This window comes from Hoplias malabaricus, chromosome 7, assembly GCF_029633855.1.
Source record: "Hoplias malabaricus isolate fHopMal1 chromosome 7, fHopMal1.hap1, whole genome shotgun sequence".
NCBI classification, from domain to species: domain Eukaryota; kingdom Metazoa; phylum Chordata; class Actinopteri; order Characiformes; family Erythrinidae; genus Hoplias; species Hoplias malabaricus.
In genome coordinates this window covers 47,337,845-47,359,579 of record NC_089806.1, presented here as the reverse complement: position 1 = coordinate 47,359,579, position 21,735 = coordinate 47,337,845, and the positions used below count along the sequence as shown (strand labels likewise).

General features: G+C 47.1%; 2 protein-coding genes across 3 annotated transcripts in view; one reads left to right on the top strand and one right to left on the bottom strand.

Annotated features, from left to right (window-relative positions):
• Positions 1–4,138, bottom strand: part of nt5dc1 (5'-nucleotidase domain containing 1) — a 64,421-nt gene extending 60,283 nt beyond the window's left edge. The window contains exons 1-4 of one of the 2 annotated variants that reach the window (XM_066676797.1): positions 3,902–4,138; positions 2,494–2,585; positions 2,269–2,340; positions 110–219 (exon numbers count right to left, since the gene is read on the bottom strand). In XM_066676797.1, coding sequence (XP_066532894.1) covers positions 110–219; positions 2,269–2,340; positions 2,494–2,585; positions 3,902–4,135 — 508 coding nt within the window. In that variant the 5' untranslated portion in view covers positions 4,136–4,138. Of the gene's footprint in view, positions 1–109; positions 220–2,268; positions 2,341–2,493; positions 2,586–3,294; positions 3,329–3,901 lie in introns of those variants that run through there. The other variant, XM_066676798.1, reaches the window with a different exon arrangement.
• Positions 4,139–9,953: 5,815 nt separating this feature from the next.
• On the top strand, positions 9,954–19,162 carry frk (fyn-related Src family tyrosine kinase). Its single transcript, XM_066676566.1, has 8 exons — positions 9,954–10,610; positions 12,629–12,750; positions 12,915–13,078; positions 15,140–15,308; positions 15,499–15,657; positions 17,000–17,181; positions 17,681–17,870; positions 18,406–19,162. The coding sequence occupies exons 1-8, from the start codon at positions 10,225–10,227 to the stop codon at positions 18,612–18,614; spliced, it is 1,581 nt and encodes a 526-aa protein (XP_066532663.1). The 5' UTR covers positions 9,954–10,224; the 3' UTR covers positions 18,615–19,162.
• Positions 19,163–21,735: the final 2,573 nt, after the last annotated feature.

The following is a 21,735-nucleotide window of genomic DNA, read 5'->3' as shown; positions in this document are numbered from 1 at the left end:
GTAGAAATGGGGTGATGGAGAGACTAAGTGGTGTAGGGATGTAGAGACAGAGTGATGGAGTGTGGGGGGGTGGAGAGATGGCGTGACAGAGTGACGAAGTGATGGAGACCTGAGCGAGTGAAGGTGGAGTTGAGGTTGCTGAAGTGTCTCCACTCTCGTCCGGGTCCGTAGCGCTGGACGATCTCCTCCGAGCTCAGGTTCCGTGTCCCGTGGGTCGCCCTGGATCAGGAGAAAAACAAGCAGTCAGTTGGGGCACCTTCTCCTCCATCACCTCCTCCTCAATCTCCATCACCTCCTCCTCAATCTCCATCACCTCCTCCACCTGCTCCTCCTCATCACCTCCTCCATCACTTCATCCACCCCCTCCTTATCAACTCCACCTCCTCACCACCTCATTCATCTCCTCCTTAATTTCCATTACCTCCTCCATCACTTCACCTCCATCACCTCCTCTACAGCACCTCTTCACCTTCTCCATCACCTCATCCACTTCCTCCTCAGCACCTTCTCCACCTCCACACCTTCTCCATCACCTCATCCACATCCTCCTCATCACCTCCTCATTACCTCTTCCATCTCCTTCTTAATGTCCACCTCCTCACCTTCTCCATCACCTCCTCCACCTCCTCCCCCTCATCACCTCCTCCCCCTCATCACCCCCTCCACCTCATCACCTTCTCCATCACTTCATCCATCTCCTCCTCATCACCTCCTCCATCTCCTCCTTAATCTCCATCACCTCCTCCAAATCCATCACCTCTTCACCTTCTCCATCACCTCATCCACCTCCTCCTCACCACCTCTTCCATCTCCTCTTTAATCTCCATCACCTCTTCCAACTCCATCACCTCCTCATCACCTTCTCACCTTCTCCATCACATCCTCCACTTCCTACTCCTCTTCACCACCTCTTCCATCTCCTCCTTAATCTCCATCACCTCCTCCAACTCCATCACCACCTCCACGTCCTCATCAATCTCCATCACCTCCTCATCAATCTCCATCACCTCCTCCACCTCCTCATCAATCTCCATCACCTCTTCACCTTCTCCATCACCACATCCACCTCCTCCTCACCACCTCTTCCATCTCCTCCTTAATCTCCATCACCTCTTCCAACTCCATCACCTCCTCCTCATCACCTCCTAAATCACACCCTCCACTTCCTCCTCCTCCTCACCACCTCTTCCATCTCCTCTTTAATCTCCATCACCTCCAACTCCATCTCTTCCTCACATTCTCCATCACCTCCTCCACTTCCTCATCACCTCCTCACATTCTCCATCACCACCTCCACAGCACCTCTTCATCTTCTCCATCACCTCATCCACTTCCTCCTCAGCACCCCCTCTACCTCCACACCTTCTCCATCACCTCATCCACATCCTCCTCATCACCTCTTCCATCTCCTTTTTAATCTTCACCTCCTCACCTTCACCATCACCCCAAGCTCCATCACCTCCTCCACCTCATCACCTCCTCCAACTTCTCAAGCACTTCATCCATCTCCTACTCATTACGTCCTCCTTCTCACCACCTCTTCCATCTCCTGCTTAATCTCCATCACCTCCTCCATCACATTCTGCACTTCCTCCTCATCATCTCCACCACCTCCTCACATTCTCCATCACCTCCATCACCTCCTCCACAACACCTCTTCATCTTCTCCATCACCTCATCCCCTTCCTTCTAAGCACCTCCACCACCCCACACCTTCTCCATCACCTCCTCCGCCTCATCACCTCTTCCATCTCCTTCTTAATTCCCATCACCTCCTCACCTTCTCCATCACCCCAATCTCCATCACCTCCTCCTCATCACCTCCATCACCGGTTCAATCTCCAGCATCTCCTCCTCATAACCTCCACCACATTCTCCATCACCTCATCCACCTCCTCAATCACATCACCTCCACCACCTCCTTACTTACTCCATCACCTCATGAACCTCCTCCTCATCACCTCCCCCACCACTATCTCCTCTTCAATCTCCACCTCCTCCACCATTACCTCCTTCAACTTCTCATTCACCTCCCCCACCATCACCTCATCCACCATGTTCTCCTCCATCACTTCCTCCATTGCTCCATCACATTCTCCACCTCCTCCTTATCACCTCCTCAATCTTCACCACCTTCTCCACAATCTCCATCACCTCCTGACCTACATCACCTCCTCCACCTCCATCACCTCCTCCTCTGCTACTGCTCTCTCTGGGTTTAAAGACACTGTGCTGTGTGAGAGATGGTCCAGAGCAGAAAAGTCTCACCGCAGAACGGCTCCATCCTCAGCCAGTTTCAGCAGGTTTCCCTCCTCCAGATCCACCACCAGACCTTTAAAACTGCACACACACACACAATTCAACATGATCACATTACACTGCCCTTAGTGGCCTGTATGTGAACTAACCCTGTTTTAATCCAGATCCACATTGTTAAGGTAATAATCCAGATCAACACTGATAATAATAATCTTGACGAAATCCAGTCCTCACCAGAAATCCCAATCAGCCGCGGTGAGGTTCAGAAGATCTTCATCATAACCTTTACATTCCACCAAATACCGAGCAAAACTCTCATAGATCAGCTGTAAAAAAAAAAAAACACACACACACACATTATATATACACACACATACATTATATATACACACATACATACTCACACACACATTATATATACACACACATACATACTCACACACACATTATAAATACACACATACATACTCACACACACATTATATATATACACACATACGTACTCACACACACACACATTATATATACATGCATACATACTCACACACACACACACATTATATATACACACATACATACACACACACACACATTATATATACACATATATGTACTCACACACACACTCATATATACACACACATTACATATACACACACATACAAACTCACACACACAAACATTATATATACACACATTCACACACATTATACACACACATACGTACTCACACACACACATACATACTCACACACACTTTATATACACACATACATACTCACACACACACACATTACATATACACACATACGTACTCACACACACTCACACACATTATATATAGACACATACATACTCACACACACACATACATACTCACACACACATTACATATACACACATACATACTCACACACACTCACACACATTATACATAGACACATACATACTCACACACAATTTTATATACACACATACGTTCTCACACACACACACACACACACACACATCATATATACAAACATACATACTCACAAACATTATATATACAGGTGTACTCACACACATCGCTGTGTGTGTGTGTGTGTGTGTGTGTTTAAGATCGCACCGTGCTGGTCTCTTTAAGGTCGTATCTGCAGTGTATGTGTGTGTGTGTGTGTGTTTAAGGTCGTACCGTACTGGTCTCTTTAAGGTCGTATCTGCAGTGTGTGTGTGTGTGTGTGTGTGTGTGTGTGTGTGTGTGTGTGTGTGTTTAAGCTCGTACCGTGCTGGTCTCTTTAAGGTCGTATCTGCAGTGTGTGTGTGTGTTTAAGGTCGTACCGTACTGGTCTCTTTAAAGTCGTATCTGCAGTGTGAATGTGTGTGTGTGTGTGTGTGTGTGTGTGTGTGTGTGTTTAAGGTCGTACCGTACTGGTCTCTTTAAGGTCGTATCTGCAGTATGTATGTGTGTGTGTGTGTGTGTGTGTGTGTGTGTGTGTGTGTGTGTTTAAGCTCGTACCGTACTGGTCTCTTTAAGGTCGTATCTGCAGTGTGTGTGTGTGTGTGTGTGTGTGTGTGTTTAAGCTCGTACCGTGCTGGTCTCTTTAAAGTCGTATCTGCAGTGTGAATGTGTGTGTGTGTGTGTGTGTGTTTAAGGTCGTACCGTACTGGTCTCTTTAAGGTCGTATCTGCAGAGTGTGTGGTCCAAATCAAAGCCGATTACATCACAGTCCTGCAGGCAGAACGCGCTCGCGCTCATCATGCCGCCGGTGTTCGCTGCAGCGCACGCAGTCCGTCTGTCTCTCACCTGCAGCGCGCGCCTCTCGGGTCCTGCTTTGATACGTCTGTTGATCTGTCTTCGGATTTCATTAAAGTAACGAGGAGCGTTTTCATTCATTCACTTCCGGGTATCGAGGCCAGTGACGTCACTCACCGACGTAATCTGGATTTATTTCTATTTTATGTTTATGATTTTACAAAAAATCAGTAAACATCTGTGGACTGGTTCTGTCCAGAGTGAGTCCCGTGGGTCTGTGTGGGCAGCACTTACAATGAATGAATGAATTAATTAATGAATGGGATGGGTGAAAGAATGAATGAGTGAGAGAGTAAGTGAATGAATGTGAGAGACAGCGAGAGTGAATGAGTTATTCAATGGGTTAGTGAATGAAGGAGTGAGAGAATGAATGAATAAATGAGTGAGAGTGATTGAGAGATATATAGTGAATGGGCTAGTGAGTGAGAGAGTGAATGAGTGAGTGAGAGAGTGAGTGAGTGGGAGTCAGTGAGTGAGAGAGATAGAGAGTATGAATGAGTGGGTGAGTGAATGAATGAGTGTGAGAGAGAGTGAATGAATGAATGAGTGAGAGTAATTGAGAGAGAGAGAGATAGTGAATGTGCTAGTGAGTGAGAGAGTGAATGAGTGAGTGAGAGAGAGATTGAGTGAGTGAGAGTGAAAGAGTGAGGGATTGAGAGAGAGTGTGTGAGAGTCAGTGAGAGAGAGAGAATGTGTGTGAGAAAGAGAAAGTGAGAGAGTAAGTGAGAGAATGAGTGAGAGTCAGTGAGATAGAGAGAGAGTGAGTGAGATAGTGAGAGAGAGAGTGAGAGTGAATGAGCGAGTGAGAGAGTGAGTGAGAGAGAGAGAGTGAGAGTAAGAGTCAGTAAGTGAGAGAGAGAGTGAGAATGAGTGAGAGTGCAAGAGAGTGAGAGTCAGTAAGTGAGAGAGTGAGAATGAGTGAGAGAGAGTGAGTGAGTGAGTGAGAGAGAGAGAATGTGTGTGAGAAAGAGAAAGTGAGAGAGTAAGTGAGAGAATGAGTGAGAGTCAGTGAGATAGAGAGAGAGTGAGTGAGAGTCAGTGAGTGAGATAGTGAGAGAGAGAGTGAGAGTGAATGAGCGAGTGAGAGAGTGAGTGAGAGAGAGAGAGAATGAGTGAGAGTGCGAGAGAGTGAGAGTCAGTAAGTGAGAGAGTGAGAATGAGTGAGAGAGAGTGAGTGAGAGTCAGTGAGTGAGATAGTGAGAGAGAGAGTGAGAGTGAATGAGCGAGTGAGAGAGTAAGTGAGAGAGAGAGTGAGAATGAGTGAGAGTGCGAGAGAGTGAGAGTCAGTAAGTGAGAGAGTGAGAATGAGTGAGAGAGAGTGAGTGAGTGAGTGAGAGAGAGAGAATGTGTGTGAGAAAGAGAAAGTGAGAGAGTAAGTGAGAGAATGAGTGAGAGTCAGTGAGATAGAGAGAGAGTGAGTGAGAGTCAGTGAGTGAGATAGTGAGAGAGAGAGTGAGAGTGAATGAGCGAGTGAGAGAGTGAGTGAGAGAGAGAGAGTGAGAGTAAGAGTCAGTAAGTGAGAGAGAGAGTGAGAATGAGTGAGAGTGCGAGAGAGTGAGTGAGTGAGTGAGTGAGAGAGAGAGTCAGTGAGTGAGAGAGAGTGAGTGAGAGTCAGTAAGTGAGAGAGAGTGAGAGTGCAAGAGAGCGCGTGAGAGTCAGTGAGTGAGAGAGAGGGAGTGAGTGAGTGAGAGAGAGAGAGAGAGAGAGTCAGTGAGTGAGTGAGTGAGAGTCAGTAAGTGAGAGTGAGTGAGAGTCAGTGTGTGAGTGAGTGAGTGAGTGAGTGAGAGTAAGTAAGTGAATGAGTGAGTGAGAGAGAGTGAGTGAGTGAGTGAGTGAGAGTCAGTAAGTGAGAGAGAGAGAGTGAGTGAGAGAGATAGAGTCAGTGAGTGAGTGAGTGAGTGAGTGAGAGTCAGTAAGTGAGTGAGTGAGTGAGAGTCAGTAAGTGAGTGAGTGAGAGAGAGTGAGTGAGTGAGTGAGTGAGAGTCAGTAAGTGAGAGAAAGAGAGAGAGAGTGAGTGAGAGAGAGAGAGTCAGTGAGTGAGAGTCAGTGTGTGAGTGAGTGAGTGAGTGAGAGAGAGTCAGTGAGTGAGTGAGTGAGAGTCAGTAAGTGAGAGAGAAAGTGAGTGAGTGAGTGAGAGAGAGAGAGTCAGTGAGTGAGAGTGAGTCAGTGAGTGAGTGAGTGAGTGAGTGAGTGAGTGAGTGAGAGTCAGTAAGTGAGAGAGAGAGAGTGAGTGAGTGAGTGAGTGAGTGAGAGTCAGTAAGTGAGAGAGAGTGAGTGAGTGAGTGAGTGAGAGAGAGAGTCAGTGAGTGAGAGTGAGTCAGTGAGTGAGTGAGTGAGAGAGAGTCAGTGAGTGAGAGTGAGTCAGTGAGTGAGTGAGTGAGTGAGTGAGAGTCAGTAAGTGAGAGAGAGAGAGAGTGAGTGAGTGAGTGAGTGAGTGAGAGTCAGTAGGTGAGAGAGAGTGAGTGAGTGAGAGAGAGAGTCAGTGAGTGAGAGTGAGTCAGTGAGTGAGTGAGTGAGTGAGAGTCAGTGAGTGAGAGAGAGAGTGAGTGAGTGAGTGAGAGAGAGAGAGTCAGTGAGTGAGAGAGAGTTAGTGAGAGTCAGTGTGTGAGTGAAAGTCAGTAAGTGAGAGAGTGAGTGAGTAAGTGAGTGAGAGAGTGAGAGAGTGAGAGAGAGAGAGTCAGTGAGTGAGAGTGCAAGAGAGTGAGTGAGAGTCAGTGTGCGAGTGAGTGAGTGAGAGTCAGTGTGTGAGTGAGTGAATGAGTGAGAGTCAGTAAGTGAGAGAGAAAGTGAGTGAGTGAGAGAGAGAGAGTCAGTGAGTGAGAGAGTGAGTGAGTGAGTGAGAGTCAGTGTGTGAGTGAGTGAGTGAGTGAGGGTCAGTAAGTGAGTGAGTGAGAGTCAGTGAGTGAGAGAGAGTGAGTGAGAGTCAGTAAGTGAGAGAGTGAGTGAGTGAGTGAGTGAGTGAGAGTCAGTAAGTGAGAGAGAAAGTGAGTGAGAGAGAGAGTCAGTGAGTGAGAGAGAGTGAGTGAGAGTCAGTAAGTGAGAGAGTGAGTGAGTGAGTGAGTGAGAGTCAGTAAGTGAGAGAGAAAGTGAGTGAGTGAGAGAGAGAGAGTCAGTGCGTGAGAGAGAGTGAGTGAGAGTCAGTAAGTGAGAGAGAAAGTGAGTGAGTGAGAGAGAGAGAGTCAGTGAGTGAGAGAGAGTCAGTAAGTGAGAGAGTGAGTGAGTGAGTGAGTGAGTGAGAGAGAGAGTCAGTGAGTGAGGATGAGTCAGTGAGTGAATGAGTGAGTGAGAGTCAGTAAGTGAGAGAGAGAGTGAGTGAGTGAGAGTGAGTGAGTGAGTGAGTGAGTGAGTCAGTGAGTGAGAGTGAGTCAGTGAGTGAGTGAGAGTCAGTGAGTGAGAGAGAGAGTGAGTGAGTGAGTGAGTGAGAGAGACAGTGAGTGAGAGAGAGAGTGAGTGAGAGAGAGAGTGAGTGAGTGAGTGAGTGAGAGAGACAGTGAGTGAGAGAGTGAGTGAGTGAGTGAGTGAGAGTCAGTGAGAGAGAGAGTGAGTGAGTGAGTGAGTGAGTGAGTGAGAGTGAGTGAGAGTCAGTGAGTGAGAGAGTGAGTGAGTGAGAGAGAGAGAGAGAGTCAGTGTGTGAGTGAGAGTCAGTAAGTGAGAGAGTGAGTGAGTGAGAGAGTGAGAGAGAGAGTGAGTGAGAGTCAGTGTGCAAGTGAGTGAGTGAGTGAGAGTCAGTAAGTGAGTGAGTGAGTGAGTGAGAGAGAGAGAGTCAGTGAGTGAGAGAGAGAGAGTGAGTGAGTGAGTGAGAGAGAGAGAGTCAGTGAGTGAGAGAGAGAGAGTGAGTGAGTGAGTGAGTGAGAGTTAGTGTGTTAGAGAGAGTCAGTGAGTGAGAGAGAGTGAGTGAGTGAGAGTCAGTAAGTGAGAGAGTGAGTGAGTGAGAGTTAGTGTGTGAGAGAGAGTGAGTGAGTGAGTGAGTGAGTGAGTGAGAGTTAGTGTGTGAGAGAGAGTGAGTGAGAGTCAGTGAGTGAGTGAGTGAGAGTCAGTGTGTGAGTGAGTGAGTGAGTGAGGGTCAGTAAGTGAGTGAGTGAGTGAGGGTCAGTAAGTGAGTGAGTGAGTGAGTGAGGGTCAGTAAGTGAGAGAGAGAGTGAGTGAGTGTGAGAAAGAGAGAGAGAGAGAGTCAGTGAGTGAGTGAGAGTCAGTAAGTGAGAGAGTGAGTGAGTGAGTGTGTGTGAGAGAGAGTCAGTGTGAGAGAGAGAGAGTCAGTGAGTGAGTGAGTGAGTGAGTGAGTGAGAGAGAGTGAGTGAGTGAGTGGGTGAGTGAGTGAGAGAGAGAGAGAGTCAGTGAGTGAGTGAGTGAGTGAGAGTCAGTAAGTGAGAGAGTGAGTGAGTGAGTGTGTGAGAGAGAGAGAGTCAGTGTGTGAGAGAGAGAGAGTCAGTGAGTGAGAGTGAGTGAGTGAGAGAGAGTGAGTGAGTAAGTGAATGAGTGAGTGAGTGAGTGAGAGTTAGTGTGTGAGATAGAGAGTGAGTGAGTGAGTGTGTGAGTGAGTGAGTGAGTGAGTGAGAGTGCGAGAGAGAGTGAGTGAGTGAGAGAGTGAGAGAAATAGTGAGTGAGTGAGTGAGTGAGAGTCAGTGAGTGAGTGAGTGAGAGTCAGTGTGTGAGTGAGTGAGTGAGTGAGGGTCAGTAAGTGAGTGAGTGAGTGAGTGAGTGAGGGTCAGTAAGTGAGAGAGAGAGTGAGTGAGTGTGAGAAAGAGAGAGAGAGAGAGTCAGTGAGTGAGTGAGAGTCAGTAAGTGAGAGAGTGAGTGAGTGAGTGTGTGTGAGAGAGAGAGTCAGTGTGAGAGAGAGAGAGTCAGTGAGTGAGAGTGAGTGAGTGAGTGAGTGAGTGAGTGAGAGAGAGTGAGTGAGTGAGTGGGTGAGTGAGTGAGAGAGAGAGAGAGTCAGTGAGTGAGTGAGTGAGTGAGAGTCATTAAGTGAGAGAGTGAGTGAGTGAGTGTGTGAGAGAGAGAGAGTCAGTGTGTGAGAGAGAGAGAGTCAGTGAGTGAGAGTGAGTGAGTGAGAGAGAGTGAGTGAGTAAGTGAATGAGTGAGTGAGTGAGTGAGAGTTAGTGTGTGAGATAGAGAGTCAGTGAGTGAGTGTGTGAGAGAGTCAGTGAGTGAGAGAGAGTGAGTGAGTGAGTGAGTGAGAGTGAGTGAGTGAGTGAGTGAGTGAGTGAGTGAGTGAGAGTGAGTGAGTGAGTGAGTGAGAGTGAGTGAGTGAGTGAGTGAAAGAGTGAGTGAGCGAGTGAGAGAGTTAGAATGAGTGAGTGCGAGAGAGAGTGAGTGAGTGAGTGAGTGAAAGAGTGAGTGAGTGAAAGAGTGAGTGAGTGAAAGAGTGAGTGAGAGAGTGAGAGAGTTAGAATGAGTGAGAGTGCGAGAGAGAGTGAGTGAGTGAGAGAGTGAGAGAAATAGTGAGTGAGTGAGTGAGTGAAAGAGTGAGTGAGTGAAAGAGTGAGTGAGAGAGTGAGAGAGTTAGAATGAGTGAGAGTGAAAGTGATGTGAGAGTGAGTTATTTATATTTTTATTTTTAATAGTATTTATGTTTATTTTTTATTTATTTGTGTTTTCTAATAAAATAAACATAATATTGTTGGTTTCTCCCCTCATTTAGAAAACATTTATGTCTTCTATAGCGTTTTCTACCGGAATAATTCCTCTGTTAAAAATAAATCTGTAAATATTGTGCGTAATAAAGCCGCACCCCCGGGTTATTGTTCTGATGTCAATCCGGGGTCCGTTCACCGAGGCCCGTCTCTGTCGCCCTCTAGCGTCGAAGATTGGTTGAGCGGCGGTGGGCGGGGTTTCAGCGGCTGAGGAGTGTCCGCAGGTGAGTGAGTTTCAGGAAACGCTGCTGGTTTCAGTCACAGCAGTAAATCACTGCAGTAAAGGGACTTTCCTCCTGGAGCTGTCAGTAACTTCTGGACACTTCCACTAGCCTCTGGAGGCAGTCCTTTCTGGACTCGGGGTTAATCTGGACTGAATAGTCTGGACTTTTGAAGCGGATCCTGAAGCGCTGCTCCTCTGCTTTAATAAAAACAGGAATGCTGCAGTCAGCAGATCTCTGAGCCGGAGGCGGTAGATTGTGTTGTTTTTGTTTGTTGTTGTTGTTGTTTTGTGTGTGTGTGTGTGTGTGTGTGTCCAGTATGGATGGTGTCCGTGATCGGATATTTTCCTGCTGTTTATCGACATGCCCATGTCTAAGGGAACAGAACCCAGACAAACAGCCGGACGCTCAGACACCCAACTCCAGGTCACCGGGAGCCTTAATAATTACCAACGATCACACTCAGGAGCCTCAGGCGCCGGCCCCGGAGAACCCGCAGAACCGGGAGGAGTTTTTGGCTCTGTTTGATTACTCCGCTCGGACGGATGAGGACCTGAGCTTCAATGCTGGTGACAGAATGCTGCGGCTCCTCAAAGACGACCAGGACTGGTGGTATGTCAGAGCCCTCACCGGAATCTCAGCCAACAGGACGGGCTACATTCCTGCTAACTACGTCGCTCAGGTGGAGAGTCTGGACGCAGAACCGTAAGTGTTCTAGACACATGGGCATGCTGGGCCTGAACCCTTACTTGAATTTTTAGGGCTGTTACTCTTAGTCGTGCAGACTTTAGGACGGTACTCTTAGTAGTGCCAGTCTTTAGGACTGTTACTCTTAGTAGTGCCAGTCTTTAGGACTGTTACTCTTAGCAGTGCCAGACTTTAGGGCTGTTTCTCTTAGCAGTGCAGACTTTAGGACGGTACTCTTAGTAGTGCCAGTCTTTAGGACTGTTACTCTTAGTAGTGCCAGTCTTTAGGGCTGTTACTCTTAGCAGTGCCAGACTTTAGGGCTGTTACTCTTGGTAGTGCCAGACTTTAGGGCTGTTACTCTTAGCGGTGCCAGTCTTTAGGACTGTTACTCTTAGTAGTGCCATCCTTTAGGGCTATTACTCTGCTACTCTTAGTGGTGCCAGTCTTTAGGACTGTTACTCTTAGTAGTGCCATCCTTTAGGGCTGTTACTCTGCTACTCTTAGTGGTGCCAGACTTTAGGGCTGTTTCTCTTAGCAGTGCAGACTTTAGGACGGTACTCTTAGTTGTGCCAGTCTTTAGGACTGTTACTCTTAGTACCAGTCTTTAGGGCTGTTTCTCTTAGCAGTGCCAGACTTTAGGGCTGTTACTCTTAGTAGTGCCAGACTTTAGGGCCATTATTCTTAGCGGTGCCAGTCTTTAGGGCCATTATTCTTAGCGGTGCCAGTCTTTAGGGCCATTACTCTTAGCAGTGTCAGTCTTTAGGGCTGTTGCTCTTGGTAGTGTCAGTCTTTAGGGCTGTTACTCTTAGTAGTGACAGCCTTTAGGGCTGTTACTCTTAGCAGTTCCAGTCTTTGGGGCTTTTATACTTAGCAATACCAGTCTTTAGGGCTGTTACACTTAGCAGTGCCCGTCTCTAGGGCTGTTACTCTTGGCAGTGCCCGTCTTAGGGCTGTTACTTTATTGTGTCATTTCGGTCAGTCTGTGGGAATATAATTATAAGGAAGATGGGGTAATGTCGGTCTGGCGGGTCATGTTGTGTGAGTCGGGGGGGGGGGGGGGGGGGGGTATACGTTAAAGGTGTGTGTGTGTGTGTGTAAAGTCCGTTGATCTGACTGTGGTCATTAAACTGATGAAGCTCTGATTAGGGCACACTCTCAGCAGTGATATAATCACATGTAGAGATAACCTGAGGCAGTGACTCTGACTGGGCTAACCTGTTTGTGTGTGTGTGTGTGTGTGTGTATGTGTGTGTGTGTGTGTGTGTGTGTGTGTGTGTGTAAAATGGTGAATGATATACAGAAAATCAGGAAGTAATTCAGACGTTGTTAATTATTGTTCATGAATAAATCTCCAGAACCCAGAGTCCATTTCCCACAATCCTCTACACTGACGGTCTCAGATAGATGATTATCTAGAACCCTGGGAACCAATGAAGGGTAAAGGCCAATGGTCCTTGAGGTGCGGTGTGTTCGGACTGACCAAATCCTAAATGTGTGTGTCAGTGTGTAACAGGGTGTGTGTGTGTGTGTGTGTGTATCAGTGTGTAACTGTGTGTGTGTGTATGTATCAGTGTGTAACAGTTTGTGTGCGTGTGTCAGTGTGTATCAGTGTGTAACTGTGTGTGTGTGTGTGTGTGTGTATCAGTGTGTAACTGTGTGTGTGTGTATGTATCAGTGTGTAACAGTTTGTGTGTGTGTGTCAGTGTGTATCAGTGTGTATTAGTGTTTCTGTGTGTATCAGTGTGTATCAGTGGGTGTCTGTGTGTGCATCAGTGTGTGTTTGGGTTGTTTTATTTATTTATCAGTGTGTGTGTTTGTATAAGTGTGTAACATTGTGTGTATGTGTGTGGTGGTATGTATGTATGTGTGTGTGTGTGTGTGTGTGTGTATCACTGTGTATCAGCGTGTGTGTGTCTGTATCAGTGTTTCTGTGTGTATCAGTATGTATCAGTGGGTGTCTGTGTGTGTATCAGTGTGTGTTAGGGTTGTTTTATTTATTTATCACTGTGTGTGTGTGTGTGTGTGTGTGTGTGTAGGTGGTACTTTGCAGATACAAAGCGGTTGGATGCTGAAAAGCTGCTCCTCTCACACGGGAACCAACACGGAGCTTTTCTCATCCGACACTGTGAGAGTCAGGCAGGAGAACTGTCTCTGTCAGGTACACACACACACACACACACACACACACACACACACTTACATACTATTGATTAAGGTAGGTGGTAAATATTTGAGTTCCTAATCAGCACTTCCTCATTCCACAAAAAAATCTGCCTCCTGGTAAATGTGTGTGTGTGTGTGTGTGTGTGTGTGTGTGTACAGTTCTGGACAGTGGACGGGTGAAACACTATAAGATCCGGAGGACGGAGAACGGTCGTTGTTTTGTTTCTAAATCCCGAGATTTTCTGACGCTGAAGGATCTGGTGCAGCACTACAGCCGTAATCAGGATGGACTGTGTGTCCGGCTCGGACTGCCCTGCAAAAAGGTACTGACCCACTACTGATCCCACTACTGAATTACTACAGACCCACTACTCACCTTCTACTGACTCCACTACTCACCTTCTACTGACTCCACTACTGATCCCACTACTGAATTACTACTGACCCACTACTGATCCCACTACTGATCCCACTACTGAATTACTACTGACCCACTACTCACCTTCTACTGACCCACTACTCACCTTCTACTGACTCCACTACTGATCCCACTACTGAATTACTACTGACCCACTACTGAATTACTACTGACCCACTACTGATCCCACTAATGAATTACTACTGACCCACTACTGAATTACTACTGACCCACTACTGAATTACTACTGACCCACTACTGATCCGACTACTGAATTACTACTGACCCACTACTGATCCCACTACTGAATTACTACTGACTCCACTACTGATCCCACTACTGAATTAGTACTGACTCCAATACTGAATTACTACTGACCCCACTACTGATCCCACTACTGAATTAGTACTGACTCCACTACTGATCCCACTACTGAATTACTACTGACCCACTACTGAATTACTACTGACTCCACTACTGACCCACTATTGAATTACTACTGACTCCACTACTGATCCCACTACTGAATTACTACTGACCCACTACTCACCTTTTACTGACCCACTACTCACCTTCTACTGACTCCACTACTGATCCCACTACTGAATTACTACTGACCCACTACTCACCTTCTACTGACCCACTACTCACCTTCTACTGACTCCACTACTGATCCCACTACTGAATTACTACTGACCCACTACTGAATTACTACTGACCCACTACTGATCCCACTAATGAATTACTACTGACCCACTACTGAATTACTACTGACCCACTACTGACCCACTACTGAATTACTACTGACTCCACTACTGATCCCACTACTGAATTAGTACTGACTCCAATACTGAATTACTACTGACCCCACTACTGATCCCACTACTGAATTAGTACTGACTCCACTACTGATCCCACTACTGAATTACTACTGACCCACTACTGAATTACTACTGACTCCACTACTGACCCACTATTGAATTACTACTGACTCCACTACTGATCCCACTACTGAATTACTACTGACCCACTACTCACCTTTTACTGACCCACTACTCACCTTCTACTGACTCCACTACTGATCCCACTACTGAATTACTACTGACCCACTACTCACCTTCTACTGACCCACTACTCACCTTCTACTGACTCCACTACTGATCCCACTACTGAATTACTACTGACCCACTACTGAATTACTACTGACCCACTACTGATCCCACTAATGAATTACTACTGACCCACTACTGAATTACTACTGACCCACTACTGAATTACTACTGACCCACTACTGATCCGACTACTGAATTACTACTGACCCACTACTGATCCCACTACTGAATTACTACTGACTCCACTACTGATCCCACTACTGAATTAGTACTGACTCCAATACTGAATTACTACTGACCCCACTACTGATCCCACTACTGAATTAGTACTGACTCCACTACTGATCCCACTACTGAATTACTACTGACCCACTACTGAATTACTACTGACTCCACTACTGACCCACTACTCACCTTCTACTGACTCCACTACTGATCCCACTACTTAATTACTACTTACCCACTACTCACCTTCTACTGACTCCACTACTGATCCCACTACTTAATTACTACTGACCCACTACTCACCTTCTACTGACTCCACTACTGATCCCACTACTGAATTACTACTGACCCACTACTCACCTTCTACTGACTCCACTACTGATCCCACTACTGAATTACTACTGACCCACTACTGATCCCACTACTGAATTACTACTTACCCACTACTCACCTTCTACTGTCTCCACTACTGATCCCACTACTTAATTACTACTGACCCACTACTCACCTTCTACTGACTCCACTACTGATCCCACTACTGAATTACTACTGACCCACTACTGACTCCACTACTGAATTACTGTGTGTGTGTGTGTGTGTGTGTGTGTGTGTGTGTGTGTGTGTTTCAGTCTGAAGCCCCTCAGACCTATGGTCTGTCCTATAACACTGTGGATCAGTGGGAGATCCCACGGAGCTCCATCCGTCTGTTGCAGAAACTCGGGACTGGTCAGTTCGGGGAGGTCTATGAGGGTCTGTGGAACAACACCACTAAGGTTGCAGTGAAGACACTCAAGCCAGGTACACACACACACACACATTAGGGTTTAGACTGGAAGTTTTCTGATGAGGGACTGTGATCAGTTAAAAATCACAGCACAGAACCATGTCGGCAGAAGTGTGTTGCTGTACTTCTTCAGGCAGGATGTGTGTGTGTGTTTGTGTGTGTGTGTGTGTATGGTGTGTGTTTGTGTGTATGTGTGTTGTACAGGAAGTATGGATGCTCAGGACTTCCTGCGTGAAGCTCAGATCATGAAGAAGCTGCGGCACCCAAAACTGATCCAGCTGTACGCAGTGTGTACAGTCGGAGAACCAGTCTACATCATCACGGAAATCATGAGTCACGGCAGCCTCCAGGATTACCTGCAGAGTGAGACATGCACACACCATACACACAAACAAACACACACACACACACACACACCACATACACACACACACACACACAAACCATGTACACACACACACACTACATACACACACACACACACACACACAGATGAATCATATATATATATATATATTAGGGATGGGGAGATTGACCGATTCACATCGGTGGTTCGGCACACGTCTGCGATGCGACTGCACCGGTAGATTCAAGTTGCATCGGGTTTAATTTGCGGGCGAATTTACGGCGCATCTCCTCTAGTCTTTTTGCATCGGTAAATCCCATGGTTACATCGGGTGTTTTGTTTTGCAGTATCTATTCCTTATTCTAACGGATTTTCTCAGTCAACGTATTTTATTTTATTTTTTTATTTTTTTTCTGAGGCAACATGGTGTCCTCAGGCACGGACTCAAGCACGCAGACATACACAACACAAACGGAAGGAAACGAGAGCATTAGCAACGACAAAGAGATATTTAATGCACCAAAAAAGACACACAAATCAAACGTGTGCCATATTTTGGGTTTTTTAAGCGAGGTGGTCTTAACAAGATGCACTCAATCTGCAGGCAGTGCCGTGGGGCTATAAAATACGTTAGTAGCACGACGAACCTCCACGACGGCACGGTTTGGAGGAGCAGATAAGTCCAGCAGACAGTAGTATGTGTTGCACATCATAATTTTCTCTATGCACATTTTAATCCTGCACTTTTGAAAATGTTGTTTTATACATTGTGTATAAATAGAGACGGAGAATATAACTGAGTAATCAACTGAATAAAATGGAATTCTCTGTCTGAATGAATTGAATTCTGCATGTTTTATATTATGTATTGGTTTTACTCCATTGAAAAGAACCGGATGCATCCCTCAGATCGTTACAGAGAGTAAAGCAGAACTGTGTTATTGAGTTAAGAAAACTGATGGGTTCGGCCTACATCCTCAAACCTCAACTAACTGTGTCGAATGATGACTTATCAAACCGAATCCTCTTATAATGAAGTCATATCTTTATCAAATCACTTTTGAATTGCATCGTATCCTGAACAGGAGTGATTTGTATCTCATCGTATCGACAAGGGGTTTCAGTGTATCGCAATTATATCGTATCGGTGCCAGTGTATCGAGATGCGTATCGAATCGACCTTAGTGGTCAAGATATACATCCTTAATATATATATATAAAAAAAAACACACCATATACACACACACACACACTCACACACACACACACACACGCAGCATACACACACACGCAGCATACACCCCCCCCCCACACACACACCATATACACACAAACACATACTCTTTTGCCTGTGTGTAGAGGACCAAGGCGCTCAGCTGGGTGTGGGTGACCAGGTGGAGATGGGGGCTCAGGTGGCAGCGGGGATGGCATACCTGGAGCTGCAGAACTACATCCACCGCGACCTGGCGGCGCGCAACGTCCTCGTCTCAGAAAACAATATCTGTAAAGTAGCGGATTTCGGCCTCGCACGAGTGTTTATGGTAAATCACACACACATAAACACACATACAAAAACACAAACACATACACACTCACATAAACAAACACAAACACACTGTGTGTTCTCCCTGTGTCTGCGTGGGTTTCCTCCGGGTGACTGTCTGTGAGGAGTGTGGTGTGTTCTCCCTGTGTCTGCGTGGGTTTCCTCCGGGTGACTGTCTGTGAGGAGTGTGGTGTGTTCTCCCTGTGTCTGCATGGGTTTCCTCCAGGTGCTCCGGTTTCCTCCCATGCTCCAAAAACACACGTTGGTGGATTGGAGACTCAAAAGTGTCCATAGGTGTGTGTGTGTGAGTGAATATGTGAATGTGTGTCACCCTGTGAAGGACTGGCACCCAGTGATTCTGGGTAGGCGCCAGACCCACCGCCGCCCTGAACTGGATAAGGGTTACAGACAATGAATGAATGTTTATTGTGACAATAAAGATACAGTTCAATTCTATAGGCACACACACCTCTCTCTGTCTCTATCTCTCTCTGTAGAAGAAGAGTGAGGGTGGTGCTGAGGATGAGGAGGAGAATGTGTATGAAGCGAAGGAGGGCACTAAGTTCCCAGTGAAGTGGACGGCACCTGAGGCTCTTCACGACAACAAGTTCAGCATCAAATCAGACGTGTGGTCATTCGGCATCCTGCTGTATGAGATCATGACCTTCGGACAGATGCCGTACCCCAGTACACACACACACTCTGACACATACACACACACACACACTCTGACACACACACACACTCTGACACACACACACACACACACACACACACACACACACACACACACACTCTGACACACACTCACACTCTGACACACACACACACACACACACACACACTCACACTCTGACACACACACACACACACACACACTCTGACACACACTCACACTGACACACACTCACACTCTGACACACACACACACTCTGACACACACACACACACACACACATAGACACACACAATCATACACAAACACACTCACACACACACTCACTCACACAAACACACAGCTCTGTGTGTAACATTCTCTCTCTCTCTCTGTCTCTCTCTCTTACTCTCTCTGTCTCTCTCTCTCTCTCTCTTACTCTCTCTGTCTCTCTCTCTGTCTCTCTCTCTCTCTCTCTCTGTCTCTCTCTCTCTCTCTCTCTCTCTCTCTCTCTCTCTCTCTCTCTCTCTCTCTCTCTCTGTCTCTTTCTCTCTGTCTCTTCTGTAGCTCTCAGTAATTTCCAGGTGGTTCAGAAGTTGAGGACAGGTTTCAGAATGTCGTGTCCCCCTGGGTGTCCTAAGGTGATGTATGAGATAATGATGGACTGCTGGAAGGACAGTCCGTCTGATCGTCCCACCTTCGAGACGCTGCAGTGGAAACTCGAGGATTACTTTGAGCTGGACATCAGCTCATATGACGACGCCAACCGCTACTGAACGCTGCTCCCCTGGAAACGGTTCCCATAGCAACACCGCAACAACTACAACTACTCCATCTCCTACAACGACGATCTAGCAGCATCATCTCCCACGGCAACGGTCCAGCAGCATCATCTCCCACAGCAACATCTCCCACGGCAACGGTCCAGTAGCCAGAGCCCCCCACAGCGATACCCCTCTGTGTGAAGCTGGAGTTTGAACGAGACGCTGCGTGAAGCTGACTTGGAGGGAGACGAGATGAGGGATTTCCCACAATTCACTGCACGGGGAGTGGGGGGCGGGGTCTATCTCGTGGTGCTGGACTCTCACTCTAACCCTCCAACAGGAAACACCTGAATTCCATTCTCTCAGTATCAGTGTGTGTGTGTGTGTGTGTGTGTGTGTGTGTGTGTGTGGCTTGTTTAACAGGTTTCAGTCTCACAGGACAATAAAACAGGAATGTTAGAAATATTTTGTGTGCGTGTGTGTGTGTGTCTGTGTGTGTGTGTGTGTCTCTGTGTGTGTCTGTGTCTGTGTGTGTGTGTCTGTGTCTGTGTGTGTGTCTCTGTGTGTGTCTGTGTCTGTGTGTGTGTATTCTCTGTAAAGAAGAGTAAATAATAATGAATAAATAATTAATAATAATGTGACTGTGCTCTTTATTTCTGTAAATATTAATAAATAAACACAGAAATAAACAAAAGTCTCCTTCTTTATCAAACAGAACTAATCTAACCCTGATGAAGAAACAGGAAGTTAACGCAGAAGTGATCCATCTCCGTGTGAAGGTCACAGACAGTAATCAGCTCTGAGCAGCTCTCTCTGGAGTTTTCCAGAAGGTTCTAACAGCTGTGTGCAGTGAGGGCTACAGAGAGACGAGATGACTTCGTTCAGTAAAAGAGCAGAACGTTAAAAGCTTGTGGGTCACAGCCTCTAAATATTAATGAGATCATTATAAAAGATACTCTCCACCACTTTAGATACATTTCTGTTAAAGTGTTGAATAAAACACTAAATTAGAGCCTGGTTCGACTGGAAGCCGCTGTGTTTCGTGTTTAACCCGCAGTGATGTAAACATCTGAAGGGGGAGCGTCCCGTTCTGCTCTTAATGCTCTGACCCCGCGATCCCTCAACATCATCAAACTTCATCAAAGTGCACACTTCCAGGAAGGGCCTAGGGCTTAGGGCTAGAGCTGGGACCGAGGGTGGGACCGAGGGTAGGTGTGTAACAGTTACTAGGTCACTGTTGCTAGGATAATATTACTATGTCATGGTTGCTAGGTTATTGTTATTTGGTAAAGGTTTCTAGGTCACTGTTTACAGTCTTTTGTTGCTAGGTTACTATTACTATGTCAATGTCACTATGTAATACTTTCTCAAGTGTGGGGCTGCAGAGTTTGAGTTGTAGACTTTCACACACTCATCAATCAGTAAGGTCTGGATCACACACACCATACATCTCTCCAGAGAATACAGTTCCACTGTTCCACACACCAGAGGAACCCCATCACTCCAGGGAACACAGTTCCACTGTTCCACACACCAGAGGAACTCCATCACTCCAGAGAACACAGTTCCACTGTTCCACACACCAGAGGAACCCCATCACTTCAGAGAACACAGTTCCACTGTTCCACACACCAGAGGAACCCCATCGCTCCAGAGAACACAGTTCCACTGTTCCACACACCAGAGGAACCCCATCGCTCCAGAGAACACAGTTCCACTGTTCCACACACCAGAGGAACCCCATCGCTCCAGAGAACACAGTTCCACTGTTCCACACACCAGAGGAACCCCATCGCTCCAGAGAACACAGTTCCACTGTTCCACACACCAGAGGAACCCCGTCGCTCCAGAGAACACAGTTCCACTGTTCCACACACCAGAGGAACCCCATCGCTCCAGAGAACACAGTTCCACTGTTCCACACACCAGAGGAACCCCATCGCTCCAGAGAACACAGTTCCACTGTTCCACACACCAGAGGAACCCCATCGCTCCAGAGAACACAGTTCCACTGTTCCACACACCAGAGGAACCCCATCGCTCCAGAGAACACAGTTCCACTGTTCCACACACCAGAGGAACCCCATCGCTCCAGAGAACACAGTTCCACTGTTCCACACACCAGAGGAACCCCATCGCTCCAGAGAACACAGTTCCACTGTTCCACACACCAGAGGAACCCCGTCACTTCAGAGAACACAGTTCCACTGTTCCACACACCAGAGGAACCCCATCACTCCAGAGAACACAGTTCCACTGTTCCACACACCAGAGGAACCCCATCACTCCAGAGAACACAGTTCCACTGTTCCACACACCAGAGGAACCCCATCGCTCCAGAGAACACAGTTCCACTGTTCCACACACCAGAGGAACCCCATCGCTCCAGAGAACACAGTTCCACTGTTCCACACACCAGAGGAACCCCGTCACTCCAGAGAACACAGTTCCACTGTTCCACACACCAGAGGAACCCCATCGCTCCAGAGAACACAGTTCCACTGTTCCACACACCAGAGGAACTCCATCACTCCAGAGAACACAGTTCCACTGTTCCACACACCAGAGGAACCCCATCGCTCCAGAGAACACAGTTCCACTGTTCCACACACCAGAGGAACCCCGTCACTTCAGAGAACACAGTTCCACTGTTCCACACACCAGAGGAACCCCATCACTCCAGAGAACACAGTTCCACTGTTCCACACACCAGAGGAACCCCATCACTCCAGAGAACACAGTTCCACTGTTCCACACACCAGAGGAACCCCATCGCTCCAGAGAACACAGTTCCACTGTTCCACACACCAGAGGAACCCCATCGCTCCAGAGAACACAGTTCCACTGTTCCACACACCAGAGGAACCCCGTCACTCCAGAGAACACAGTTCCACTGTTCCACACACCAGAGGAACCCCATCGCTCCAGAGAACACAGTTCCACTGTTCCACACACCAGAGGAACCCCATCGCTCCAGAGAACACAGTTCCACTGTTCCACACACCAGAGGAACCCCATCGCTCCAGAGAACACAGTTCCACTGTTCCACACACCAGAGGAACCCCGTCACTCCAGAGAACACAGTTCCACTGTTCCACACACCAGAGGAACCCCATCGCTCCAGAGAACACAG